At 47.3% G+C, this 13,655-nt stretch overlaps 2 protein-coding genes across 3 annotated transcripts in view; one reads left to right on the plus strand and one right to left on the minus strand.

Moving 5' to 3' along the window:
- Positions 1-2,924: 2,924 nt before the first annotated feature.
- Med8 (mediator complex subunit 8) lies at positions 2,925-9,092 on the minus strand. 2 transcript variants are annotated; one of them, XM_021644583.2, is made up of 7 exons: positions 8,979-9,092; positions 7,394-7,512; positions 6,669-6,813; positions 5,994-6,134; positions 5,733-5,814; positions 4,774-5,022; positions 2,925-3,973 (listed from the first exon to the last, which is right to left on the minus strand). In XM_021644583.2, exons 1-7 carry the CDS (start codon positions 8,982-8,984, stop codon positions 3,909-3,911), a joined length of 807 nt encoding a protein of 268 aa, XP_021500258.1. In that variant the 5' UTR covers positions 8,985-9,092; the 3' UTR covers positions 2,925-3,908. The 2 variants fall into 2 exon arrangements, with proteins under 2 accessions (XP_021500258.1, XP_060235701.1); XM_060379718.1 differs by lacking the exon at positions 8,979-9,092 and adding an exon at positions 8,453-8,957.
- Szt2 (SZT2 subunit of KICSTOR complex) overlaps positions 9,087-13,655 on the plus strand; it is a 44,556-nt gene continuing 39,987 nt past the window's right edge. Inside the window, exons 1-2 of the mRNA XM_021644540.2 lie at positions 9,087-9,201; positions 12,692-12,817. Coding sequence (XP_021500215.1) covers positions 9,175-9,201; positions 12,692-12,817 — 153 coding nt within the window. The 5' untranslated portion in view covers positions 9,087-9,174. The remainder of the gene's footprint in view (positions 9,202-12,691; positions 12,818-13,655) is intronic.

Genomic DNA, 13,655 nt, shown 5'->3' on the forward strand with positions numbered 1-13,655 from the left:
GCAACATAGAGAACCACACACTAGGAAATTACAGTGAGAACAGGGGAGACAGCAGAATGGCACAAATAGAAAGGGGAGCTCCTCAGGATACTTTGTATTTGGTTCAGTATGTAAAATCAGTATCCCAGGGAATGTAGCTGGGAGCATGTAAGACAATACTTTGGGATGATCCCATATGCCTGGCTTAGATTATTCCCAGGAAAACTAGAATACAGGTATAAAGGGAAGAATGACTGAGTTTGGACATCCAGAACCTATGGTAATCATGGCCCAAATAGGCAGGGATATTAACATTATACAAAATATAAATCTCTAGACTAAAATAATCTTTCAGGGCTGGGCATGATGGGCCACACCTTTAATCCCAGCACTCAAGAGGCAGAGGCAGGAAGATCTCTGTGAGTTCCAGGCCAGCCTGGTCTACAAAGTGGGTTCCAGGACAGCCAAAGCTGTTACACTGAGAAACCCTATCTCAAAGAGAGAGAGAAAAAATCCTTCCTACAAGTTATCTTGTAGAGAGAAGACAGATGTTTAAGAGTGGGAGGTGACTTCTAATCCACAGCCATCTCACCACCTCTCTGATTCATCTTCATGAGAATGACATGAAAGCTAGGAGACAGTGCCTGCCAGGGACACAGTCTAGATGAAGGCTTATGACAGAGAATGTGAGGAGCTGTTAGGGGTTTGAGGAAACCTACCCCATTCAAGTAAAAGAGCTATGCAGTAAGAAAAAGAAAGCAAAAGAGAAAGCCTGCATGTGTAGGCTTCAGAGTGTCAGACAACCAGGCTAGAAAGATCACTGGGGTCATTCCGATGTGAGGTAAGGGAGGCCCAAGGAACTCAACAGCCTTGGTCCACGGCATGCCTTCTGTGAAGGCATGTAACTCTTACCAAGAGACCACATTAGAGGAAGCCAGGCTCTGCCTATGTGACACATGGGACTCAGGAAGAGAGAGACAGAGATTGTTAAGAAGTGTGTCCTGTGGAGTACACGATGATGTCCACGTGACATAATGGATGACCATGACTTGCCAGGCAAGTCACTCCCCCACCTCCCCTGTGCCTACAATTTCTAAAGCCCTAGCCCCTGTGCATTCCAGACTTTGAGGAAAGAATCATCAAACTTCTGCAAACTGGTGCTTAAATGCTCAGGGCAGGCTAGAAAAGGGAATACAGCTCCTGCTCTTACTGCTGGCCAGGGCTAACCCACAAAAGGCCCTCTTGCCACTCAAATTGAACGCACAGGGAAAAAAAAATGCCCAACCCTTTGTAGTTTCACTGGACATTAATCAGGAGCTGAGCAGGGTGGGCGTTTGGAAGGATTCAGCCTCCGTCCTGCCTAGTGCTGGGATCGGCTCACACGGCTCCTGTGTCCACAGGACACAGAGAATACATTGTCCAGAAGGAGGATTATTCTGTACAAGAAACTCAAACAAAGGGGGAGGTTGTTTCCAGCTGCTTGGGGGAGGTGTGGAGGGGGTGGAAAATGGCTCAGTCTCACATTGGGGCATTTCTGCAGAGTTCAGCTTCTTCCTTTTAGCAGCAGGATAAGAGGTCTAGCCTGTACCCAGTGCTGCACTCGACATAGCTACAGGAAACTTGTGGCTACGACCCACCTAACTGTCTTAGCTGTTGTCCACACAAGGCACAGTTGAGTGTGGCGAGCCAGCTAAGTAGGACATCAGTTTACACTGAGAGAAGAGAAAGAACAAGGTGACCAGGGCAATCAGTAATGACTGAATCCCAGCCTCGGGACAGAATGGAGGGAGAGAGCTTGGGCAACCTCTGCTGGACTTGACATTGATTCCATAAGCTCCCACCTTCAGTGGGATGAGCTGCTGTGGGAAGTTTCACACCTGCTGCTGCTTTCTCCATCCCAGAAACAAACCTGAGAGGCAACAGAGAAGACCTTTGCCCATCTAATCCCCTTATCCAAGGGTCCCACAGGTAGCAGAGAGTACAGTCCCCAAGCAGAGAAAGGGGGTCAGAAACAGCTGGAGTAGTGCAAGTTATCTTTTCCAGACTGCAAATGTGAGCAAGTAAGCAGCTCTGTCTTGCTCACAGGCAACTCCACATACATTCCTCCCAAAGACCAAGTAGTTGAGGTTCCAGACATTCTTTCCATCGTGGGGTGAACTGGTATATGAACCCCAAAGTGGAAGATCAACAGATTTGTATGCAAAAGCTCTAGAGGGAGGAGGTAGTGGAAATGACAGCATGTGCTACCAGAGCGACTAACTTAGGTGTGGGTGCTTCTAGCACCCAACTGTCTGCTTAAGGGCATGAGATGTGGGTGAAGACCTGCCTTCTGCAGCAGGAAGATATTCCTGTTCTTGGAGGGCAAGAAGCCCATTTCAATAGTATGGTGGGAATGAAGATGGTTCAGCTGGGGCAACAAAGCCTCTCAGGATTGACCACAGGTGGAGTAAAAGACAGCAGTCAGCAAGACATGCTCGGAAGGTCTGGAAAAGCTCAGCTAGAGCTCTGTTCCGTACCCCAGTTAGCGCTGACATTCAGTGGGAAGGGAAAAGATGAGAAGATAAACACCACCTGGATGGGCTGATGGGCCAGCCTGTTCAAGTGGGGGAAAGTTTGGCATTGCCTCAGAGCAGATGACAGGACTCCCCTGGTGCAGTGTGTTGTGGCCAGTCAGCTTTGTCAACACCACTCACGTCTCCACAGATCACTAACAGAGGACCATTTCTTCTAAGCCTTTGCTGCCACAGCCTGGTAGAATGCTGTCTGACAGAGACCAAAGGCCAAGGTTCTAGTGTGTAACAGAAGGGAATACAAGCAGTGCAAATGGCAGTCCTAGGGGTTTTAAATTAAAGAAAATTAAAGATAAGGATATACTTTCAGGAGAACAAATTAGAATTGCCTGGTGGCTCATAAATTTCAGTCACACAACCCTGAGCCGGGGAACATCAATTTAAATATCTTTATTGAACAAAGAAACCCTTTGGCCCACTTCTGCTGACTCAATCCCTGCCCTTGCCCACAAAAGAATGCTGAGAAAGGCAACATGGCTGGCTGTCCAAAAGTCCACTGTTTGTCAACTCTACAAAAGCAAGCAAGATGAATGGGGCTGCTGCCCTTCCCACTTTCAATCCAGATCTTATCTGAGCCACACGTTTAGTGACATGGAAGAGTAGTTATTGTGGGGACAAGTGAACCCTGACGATTGTCAGTGTGAAGCACAATTCCCCTCAGAGGAGGAAGACAGTATCTTATCTGTGCTGCTACCTGACAGGGACACTTCCTAAGAAATCTCCCACTGCTGTTCCCTAGACATCTTCCTAAGCAGAGGAGGGTAAAAGATGGAGACTTTTACCTATTTCCCAGGTAAAAGCTGAGCTGACTTCATTAGACCTGTAGGTGGACAGTATTCCCCAGAAACCTCTTCATCTTTAGCTTAGGGCTAGCAGGATGGGACCTGAACAGGAGGCAACTACAGAGACAATATGCCTCCAACACATACAGGCTGCCATGGTTCCTGGATTACTTGATCCTGTGTCCATTAGCTCGCCACTGTCACAAGCTGTAGCAAATCACAGTAAGTTCTGGGTATAGGACAGTGAATGGCAGGGTGGAAAAGTAAGAAACTCATTTATTCAAGACCCAGTATTTCATATACCATGCTAAGTGTTTTACATTCATTTTCCCATTTTAATCCTCACAACAACCCTATGAGGTAGGTATTATCACCATTACAAATGAGAACACAGGCTCAGAAAAATTAGGTCACTTTCCCAAGGTCGCATGGCTATTCACACTGGAGCGGAGATCTGTCTCTTGCTGAAAGCCTGTGTTCTTTCTATTGTACCTGTCTAGGTAAGCCTTGAGCAAAAGATAAATTTCATTGCTCAACTCAGCACAGATCACCTGAGAGCGGAGGCTGCTGCCCACACTCACCGCTGGTAGGGATGCATTGAGGCTGACTTGATGTTGGTTTTTATCCCACTTGGCATTTTCCCTAAAAGTAACACAAAGAGAGATATCTGAAGCAAGGTAAACTTTCACAATAAATCAGAAATGCAGCCTCTTGGATTCCTTCCTGTCAGATGTTCTGTCCACCACGGAACATCTGTGGCCTCTAACTCTAGATGGCAGAGATCAGAGGCCATGGCTCTTCAGCCGGCTCCCTCACAGAACATATCTAGAGAGAAAGGGGTGATTTGAAAGGAGCGAGGAGGGGACTGAACAGCCCAGTCCCCTAGAATGGTCTGCCCATCTACTTTCAGAAAGACAGTTAACTATGTAGCCCCTGTTTCACATCACTGGTAAAGAGTACCATGTTCTGCTACCTCAGTTGTCCTTTTCCCTAGACAGCCTGCAGACAGCTTTGCAGCTACTTCTGCGAACCCCTCCAGATGGCTCTCGCACTAAGCAAAAAGGAGCATGAGAGAAGGCAAGGAGCCATGACCCAAGAGACAGGGTAGGAGAAAGAATCCATAAAGGACTGGCAGACTGCCAGCTTAATTCTTGATTATCTACCAAATGGTCTTGGTTAAGGTCTGGACACTTATTTCTTTACCTAAGAGACACGCACTAACATCCAGAATAAATAGGACGGTTGAAACAAAAGTCTGAGGTGGAAGTAAATGACAACACCAGTTTCTGCTATTCAAGGTCCTTCTTCCATCTCTGCAGAGCTTTGAACTGTCTTCTGAGTGACAGTGCAAAGGAAGAGCTTCCCAACTTTGGGAGAGGGTGAGGATGTAGGAGGCTTAGATGCTCTAGCTTATCCCACATTCCTGTGAGATGTCACCTCACCTGGTTGACCTGCTTGAGCCATCTGGACTCCGCTGAGGATTGGCTGCTGTTGGTTGGGAGCACCTGCCATCTGAACTTGCTGTAATCCCGAGGCTCCTGCAAGGATAGTACCAGCTCCTGGCTGGCCGGGTTGGCCAGGACCACTGCTACTTGAGGGTCTCCAATTAGACAGCCCCTTCCCAAAGGCAACAGCTGCCACTAGGGCATTAGTGTCTGCAGGGTTGAAAGTCTGCTTGTTTGGCCGCAGACCTGAGGGGAAAAAAAAAGCAAGAACCCTCAAGTGTATGTCCAACTCTGGACTAAACCCAGCAGCTGGGAGACCAGTGACAGCCGCCAGGGCTTATCGTCTGCAAAGCCATCAAGAATCCCCCAGGCCGATCAAAGTCCCCAAACCTATGATTAATTTTCACTTTGTCTATTTCCACCATGTGCTTTAAGGCTAGTCTACACAACAAACACTAACAGGATCCAGATCCTTTTCTTACCAGTTCATTCTCCTTACACTGCCCCCCCCACCCCTGCCAAGTATGGCTCAGACCCCAGGAGAGCCTCTCCAAGTCTTGGCACCAATGTAAGTGGTACAGCTCTGAGGGGAAAGGTTTCCTGGTGGTTGGAGCCAAGAAACATCACAAAGTCACACAGCACAACCTCACACAAGACATTTATTGGGAAAGACACAAGAGGATGGCCACCTCTGCTCAGGAGAAAAGCAGCCTCTTACTTTTTTTTAAATCACATTTACTTATTTTGTGTGTGGTGGTCAGAGGACAACTTGTTGGTTCTTCCCTCCACCATGTAGGTCCCAGGGATCAACCTTAGGTCAGACCTTTGCCCATTGAGCCATTCTGCCAGTCCCAGGAGTTGATTCTTATGTCTTTCTGCACCATTAGGCAGGCCGCCATTCCTATTTAGTGATCTTGCACAGCTCTCCCTTTGTTCTGCCACACACCCCTCCTTACCTCCACTCTCTGATTCTCGTTCCTCTTTGCTGATTTTCTCCAGAAGGTTTGAACACATTTTATTCAAGCTCTGGATCTGCTTCTGTAACACACATGAATTGATGTTGTGATTAGTAACGGTTTGGGGGAAGCATCTTCCCTGTGCTCTTCCAGAGGCAGCCTAGCTATAAGCAAACCCACATCCCTACTACACAGGCTAGGTCAAGTCTTGCTTCTTATGAAGGACAGGGATGGGGCAGCAGCGCAGTGACTCAATCCAACCTGAGCTGCATCCGCACCAATTCTGGCAGCATCTGTGGTCAGCTGCTTCTCTTGCTCTTCAACTTCAGGGTCGGGCTTGGTTCTCAAATGGTCAGGGACAACCTCGTGGCTGAACACAGGCACCCGTCCTTCAGTTTGACGCTGTAACACAGATTGTATTAATCCTATTGTGCTATCCAAATAAGGTGATTCTAACCCCATTTTCCTTCCACAGGAAACTGCATTTTCATGGACAGCACAATCTGAGGCACAAACGTAGCTTTCTGTGACATTGTCGTTTCACACATTCTATCAGGATTAAGACAGATTAAATTTTACCCTTACTACCACACTGTAACTGTCTTGTTGTTTTGCTATTTTGTGAATCCCCACCCCCATTCTGGGGCCCAAACCCAGGACTTCATGTTTGCTCTACCACTGAGCTAAATTCCCAACCCCATATTTTAAAGACTGGAATAGACAAAGTCACAAGCAGGCATAACAGACTTTTTCTTTTTGCCTGATATATATGTCAGAAAAGAAAGGTCATGGACTTGGTGACACAGGCCTCAGTTTTCAGAGTTATTTAAAAGTGACTCTCCCGCCTTCAGAAGGCTACAAAAGCAAGTCCTCCAGACAGCAGCCCTTACTTTTCATTGCTACCCAGAGGAGCCAGTCAACAGCTGTGCTTCTTACCATGAGGTCTTCATCTCGGTCTGGGGACAGCACCAGAGGGATGATGACCTGGTTACGGAACAGGGGTGTCTTCTCATGTTTTAAGACCTTGTTCAGAGTGTTCAGCTGTCCAGAGAGCAATGCAAAGCTATCCAGAACAGAGGGCCTGGTGGTGGCAGGAAGTCATCAGAGTTACTTTTCCCTACATAATAATCTCTACAAGTTCCTAATCCTGGAACGCCCAGACTCAGCCCCAGAAAACACACGGTTCTATGACTAGCCTAGGCGAGAACCAGAATTGCTAGCAGAAATGATGGAGTTGGGAAAGAGGAAGACACTTTCAATTTCTGACGTGGATGCGGAATAAAAAGACAATCCATTGTCTGCATCATTCCACAGCAGGTTGGATCTCAGAATCAGCCACCTCTGTGGAAGGAGATCCAGCATGAATGTAGCTATAATGGTCTTCCTCCTTACCAAGGAAATTCCTCCTTACCAAGGAAGTCAAAGCATAAGAATTAAAACCTAGAAACAGGCCAGGTTGTGAAATGGGGCATTTCTCTGTTTCTTTGTCATAGGAGGCCTTAAGCCAAACTATACTTGTCAATGTTGGGCAACCTAGTTCTTTCCAAATCAAAAAGGATGTTTGCAAACTGATAAATAGTTACATCACTGGAGATATCCCGTCGGCCAGGGGGCCTGGCCCCACTACCATGGCCCTCCCCAGCTGTCCTGGCAGTCCTTACCAGGTTAGCCGGTCATACTCGTTTTCCAGCTTGTAGATGAAACTCCCCAGTGAATTCTTCAGATCAGCCACTTGACTCAGCAGTGCATCTAGTGAGGCCTCAAGCTGCTTCTCCTCCCTCTGTGTCAATGACACATTTGGTTACTCAGGTACACCCCAGTGCAACACATACCGAAAAGCTAAATTATTTCCTACCTTGCTATCTGGGTTACGGACAGCGGTAACCCTTAGACCTTTCAACCCGTCCTCCCACCAACTGATTCCTCCTATCGTCCTCCTACACTGTGGCCCTTCGGTAAGGACATTGCACCAGACCTAATTCCCTTCGGCCTGCACCCTCATGATTTTATTGGCTTAGAACTGTATTACACTTAGGCCTTTATCTTTTCATTTCCATTCTCTTCTCCCAGCTCAAGATGCTTGCCTCTTTCAATAGCCAACATTTTTAGAACTGCAGTAGGGTTAAGAAGAACATGCTCAAGCCGCAGCACAATCTTCTTTGTAGGCCTAGGCCTTTTCTGGCAAACACACACAGTCTGCCTACCCTACTACTGTTTGCTGTCATCATGCTGCTCCCCTTGGGGGATGGAGAATCTTTCTTGCATTGTGTCACTCTATGGGGTTGGTATTGCCACATTTCTTTCAGGAAAGTTCAGTACATTTTAGAAAGGTTTGCCACGATAGCAGGGGTGCTGTTGGTACATACAGCCAGAAGGAATCCATGAAATTCATCATCTCATGGGTTCCTCTGTAGTATACCTACACCATCACCGTTTGCCTTGTGAGCTGTCAACAACACTATCTGTAGGGTCTTACACGTTGCCTATATGCAAGGCTTTCTCTGAATACCAGCTCGGCAATCTCCCGCCCCAGTCCCCCAATTGGTCGGCAATCTATAGCATTTGGTGCTTCGATCTTCTTGCTGAGTCAACGTGCACTCGTGTATCTCTGTGCCAATATTCCAGTGTCTCTTTTGTAAACTCGGGTGACCCATAAACACTCAAACGGTAGGATCGCCAGGTGCAACAAACCAAATGAGTACAAAGGCGAGGAAACCTACACGTTGTTTTTGAGCGCTGGGCAATTTTAAATGCTGAGCCAGCTGAGGGTTTCCGTTTGACCATCTGTGGACTATTTACTCCACTTCTCCGCCCTTAGCAACTGGGCACAAGCCGGGAAGAATGATGCAAAGCTGATTTGCAAAGCTGACAATGTGACTGATGGGGTTGGATACTGGGCTCCACCTACAGCCTCGGATTACAAACAGATTAGTTTTCGTCCTTGGCGACCCACAATCCCTTCAGCCTTCTGAAGCCTTCTTTCGTCAGTATCCAAGGCAGCCTATTACTTTCTCGATCCTTTACCACACTCAATCAAGCAAGTCCGCCTAGCCTCCCCGGGCCTCCGGTTAGCGAGCTCAACATCCGCGCTTCCCATAGCTGTCCTCGCCCTCTCCTGTTCCCGCTGCCAAGCCTCAAGTAGCCGAGTCTTTGCCCTCTCCTCACAGCCCCAACTTCCTAGCGTCCTTTTCCTGTCCACCCTCCGACCCGGTGGGTAGCGACTGCAAGATCCAACCCGCTTCTCACCTGCATTGCCCCGGCCCGGCTGGCGCAACCGCTTCCACTTCCGGTTTCTCCCACAGCCGCGCTACCCACCAATCAGAAAGCTCAGAACCCAGCCATCCCAACGACTTCCGGTTCCTGCCCGGTGCGGAGCTAGCCGGGTCAGAGGTCAGGAGTGGAGCGGCCTCCTTGGCCCGGGCCGGCGCGGGAGGGCTGTGTGATGGCCTCGGAGCGCCCGGAGCCTGAGGTGAGGGACGGGCGGGCGCGGGGCCGAGGCCCGAGGGCAGGCGTGTCGCAGCCTCCACCCTCCGGAGCCTCAAGGAGGCGGTTGCTGTTTTGTTTACTCTGGTGCCGTCCGTGTCCTGTCGCCCACCAACAGATCTGGAGATAGTGGTGCTATTAAAACTTATTAGTTGCGGTTTTCATTGGGCCACGCCGAAGCTGACTGACTTTGCGGGGGTTTTGCATCTCATCAACTGGAATGCAGTCAGTAGCACGAGTTGTTTTCGCCCTAGCGTTCATGCTTTTGGAAAAGCCCTGCAACCCCTCTAAACTTCACAGATCCTGTTTCCTTCTTTATAAAAATATTTGTCCTGTGTTGGCTTGGGGACCACAAGTTAAGTCAGGAAGGGCAGATGAGGCACCCCCCAATGCAAAGAGCCGTATATATATGTATGTTTTGACATTCAGACTCGTGCGGGGAACCTGGCAGTATTTATTCTCGTGAACAGAGCAGAAAACTGAAGTCAGAGTAGATGAAGTGCCGTTTCATGCTAAGATACCTTAGGATTACTCATTCTAGTCGAACTAGAGGATCTGAGAAGGAAGCAACACCTTAGATTTGGCTAGAATATGTAGGACCCCGGAAGAGTACTTCAATAGGAGGGAAGGATGTGTTTAATGATAGATAGTAATGGCTTCTTGTTGAGTTCCTCTTGTTGAGTTCTTAGCATGCCAGCCACTGTTCTGCGCACATTTACATTCTGAGCTCCTTTGCAACATCTATTATAATTATAATCCAATGTTCGTTTATTCCCGAAGCTCAGTTCTTTCAACCCTGTCACCCCCTTTTCAGGAAACGGAGGTACAGATATTAAAAGACACTATTAGGTCTAGAACTCCCAAGTAAGTGATTTACCTCTGGATCTACAAGTTGTCCTCTGACCTGCACATGTGCACTATGACATGTGTGCTTGTGTGCATACAACAAAGTTTGTATGTATGTGTCATATGTAGGAGCACACAAATGTGTGTGTGTGTGTGTGTGTGTAGAGATGTAATAAAGAAAGTGCACATGTGAAAACTCTATGGATGAATAGTGTAGGAACAGAATGCCAAGGGGGAAAAAAAGTGATATTTAGAGATGTTAGGCTCCCAAAAGAGAAAAACGAGTACTACTCTGGACCCAGAGTGGGCTGAGTGTTAGGGTGGATTCGGAGTGTAAGACAGATGGATTCCTTAGCTTTGTGGAATGAATGAACATTGGATTATAGTAGATGTTGCAAAGGAGCAGCTGAGGAAGCGTAATGTTTAATGGAGCATTTAACCGTCTTCCAAAAGCAGTTAGATGGAACTCAGGAAGTTGAAGTTCTCTTAAGTATCTAATACAATCCTCATGAAATAGTTACTCCCGTTATCCCTGTTCATGAATGAAGAAACTCGCGGAGCCAGCATTTGGTCCAAGGTGCTTTCAAGGACCAAGTGCTTGCTTTTACCCTAGTGGTAGGTGAGGCGGCTGAGGGTGGGGAGAGGGAAGCCTCAACTTGAGGTCATGCAAGAGGTTCAGGTTTATAATGATGAGAAGCTTCAGATAGTTGGGGAAGGGAGGTGTCTACATTATTTTGTGGGAAGACAACACATGGTTTAGAAAAGGCTCAGATAAGAGTTTGGCCCTTAGTCTCAAGGAAGAACAAAACCCAGAAAAAAAGGAAGCACCGTGCCTGGCAGCACTTTAGACCTCTTGTAGTGTGTAGGCCTCAATGAATACCGTAAACAGTGCCAGCCTTCCTCTGCCATTGGACTTCCTCCCCTGTTTAATTAGAATATCGCTACAGAGATAATCCTTTTCTACTTGTTACAGTTGAAGCCTGGAAAAAAATTCAGCATCCTGCACGATCACATGCACAGCATATAATAGAACACATTAGAATCTGCTTTGTCTTATCAGATTGTTTCAAAAGTTGGGCACATCAGACTCAAGGGAGGTTAGAATTGAGGTATGTGAATGCTATGAAACAACTAGTTAAAAAAATTTTGAAACAGTAAAATGGAAAGATCCTCAGGGGAACTAGTTAAAATGTAGATTCTTGCGCTCTGTCAGCTCTTAATTCATTTGGTCTTGGATGGTACCCAAAAATCAAATGTGCATTTTAATAAACAGCTCAGGTGATTCTGATGCACCTGGTGCTTGGCTCCCACTTTGAAAAATATTCCAGCTGCTTAAATTATATTAAGCCAGCCTTCTGGTTCTGATAAGGTACATCTTGAATGTAAGACAACTTAGGAGGTTTTGGAAATGTTCCCATCAAAGAGTCACAGATAAAAGAGAATTTTTCTGAGAAGGCTATGCAGACAACCCTGGTTTCAAGATGGATTCTTTTAAGAACTGACAGGTGAACCAGATATCCGTTTGGCCTTGGAGAACTCAGTCATTCAAAACAGTGTTGAAAGCAAGAGAAAGGTAAAGAAATGGAAGCTATACTATGTGAAACTAGGTGCATGAGCACACTTCCAGAAATGCAGTGGCTGTTGCTTGCCCTCTGTCGGGTATCTCATGCGGCCAGCTCTGCTGGAGCTTCATCATCCTATCCTCCCAAGACCTTAGACAGGATCAGTTACTTTGTTTCTTGCTCTCATAAAACCTCATTCTTAGCCCTTAGCATACTTACTCAGTTTGTAATGATGTAATAATTAGGGCAGTTATTCAATTTTTGTCAACTCCAGGCAAGTTGGTCTGCTGGAAGTACAGGCTTGGGAAGAGGTGGAAAAACCTGGGGAGGGGGGTACCCAGAAAGGCTGCTGACTGAGAAGTCAAGCCTATTAAGATTTACCACGGTGAGAAAATGGCAGGTTTCTTCCTGTGAAGGTACAGCCGTCGTAGTATATTGTAGACTCTGCATACAGGGAATAATACGCCCCAGGTCATCTTTGGCAGGGTTTGTCTAGTAGAAAAGTAAGGTTACCGTTGAACTGACCACCTCTGAAGGCACTAGGGGTGGGGGTGGGAGAAGGGTCGAAGACAGATGGGACGGGACAGGATAGGACACAACTAAAGCATTGACATTGACAAGCGTGTGAATAGAGATTGTGACCCGCAGGGACTTGGTGTGAGATCCCCCCTAGGAGGCCTCATTCCCTCAGAACTCTTATATTTACCTAGTGAAGGTTCCTCTGGTGTCTGCCGTGGGCAAGACTGAGGCAGTAACTGGCAAACGCTTATGTAGCAAACTAGAGACTCACTGGGTCTCATATGAATCAGTTTGCCAAGCATGAGGGCACAAAAACAAGACAGAGCACCTCTCCCACCTCTGGGAGCTTGTGGTTTGTGGGAGAAACTCACATAAACATTCGTGGAGCCATGCTGTAAGACGGTAAGCTCACTTCCTCTGTGCAGTGGTCTGTATTGGGAACGCTTTTCAAAATGCCCTCCGCTCACTGGGTGGGCTCCTTGGGCAGGTTTCTGGCATGGGATGCATAGCCTGGGAACTCAGTGTTCTTTTTCTTTTATCTCTCGTTAGGTGGAAGAAGCCGGGCAGGTGTTTCTGTTAATGAAGAAAGATTACCGAATCTCCCGAAATGTTCGCCTGGCCTGGTTCCTTAACCATCTGCATCAAACCATTCAGGCCACACCCCAAGAGTTCCTGGTAGGTCCTAGTGACAGGTGGGAGGTGAGGGCCTGGCCCAGAAGAACCTCTCTGTTAGGGCTCTGAGGCTGGGAGGGGCAGTGAGTGGCTTTGCCTGCAGAACGCTTCCTTCAGGGAAATTTGTTCATTCTTTTTCCAGCCAGTGAGGCACTGGAAGGGTCCCTGGTTTATTGAAAGTGGAGCCAGTGGAGGGTCATGTTGGACATAGAAGGCAGGTCTAGGGCGTGGGTGTAGGGATTCCCTTGGACCACAAAGCTGCACTTTAGGCTGGTATTAGATTGTGTTCCTTTTACACATAAGGACAATGAGCCTTCCAAAACTTAAGTCCTTTTTCTGCAGCCTCACAGCTACTACATGGCCAAAATTGGGATTCAGAGAAGAAAGGGAGCTCTTCCCGCCCTTCCTCTTTTAACTTTTTAATATGTCTGTGAGTGTGTGGCACGTGCATATAGGTGCTTAGAGAGGCCAGAAGAGGGCATCAGATGCCCTGGAGCTGGAGTCACAGGTGGTTGGGAGCCTCCTGACACTGGGTCCTCTTTGAGAGCAAGCCTTTTTTTTTTTTTTTTTTTAATTAAAAAAAAACTTTTTAGCTGGGAGGTGGTGGCACATGCCTTTAATCCCAGCACTTAGGAGGTGAATCTCTGAGTTCAAGGCTAACCTGGCCTACAGAGTGAGTTCCGTAACAGCCAGGTCTATCCAGAGAGAGCCTGTCTCAAAAAACCAAAAATGAATGAATGAATGAAAGAAATAAGATTATTCTCATATATTACATCTCAATCACAGTTTTCCCTCCCTCCTTCCTCCCAGTTTCTACCCCCCCCAACCTCCCTTCTCCACA

This window comes from Meriones unguiculatus, chromosome 3 (assembly GCF_030254825.1).
Source record: "Meriones unguiculatus strain TT.TT164.6M chromosome 3, Bangor_MerUng_6.1, whole genome shotgun sequence".
Lineage (NCBI taxonomy): Eukaryota > Metazoa > Chordata > Mammalia > Rodentia > Muridae > Meriones > Meriones unguiculatus.

Bases quoted from the DNA above. Each gene is read 5' to 3' on its own strand.
- Med8 (XM_021644583.2), bottom strand. The intron at 5,815-5,993 runs GTTGGATTGAGT...TGTGTGTTACAG, and splicing joins TTGGTGCGGATGCAGCTCAG to AAGCAGATCCAGAGCTTGAA. The intron at 5,023-5,732 runs GTAAGGAGGGGT...TTTTCCCCTCAG, and splicing joins ACGAGAATCAGAGAGTGGAG to GTCTGCGGCCAAACAAGCAG.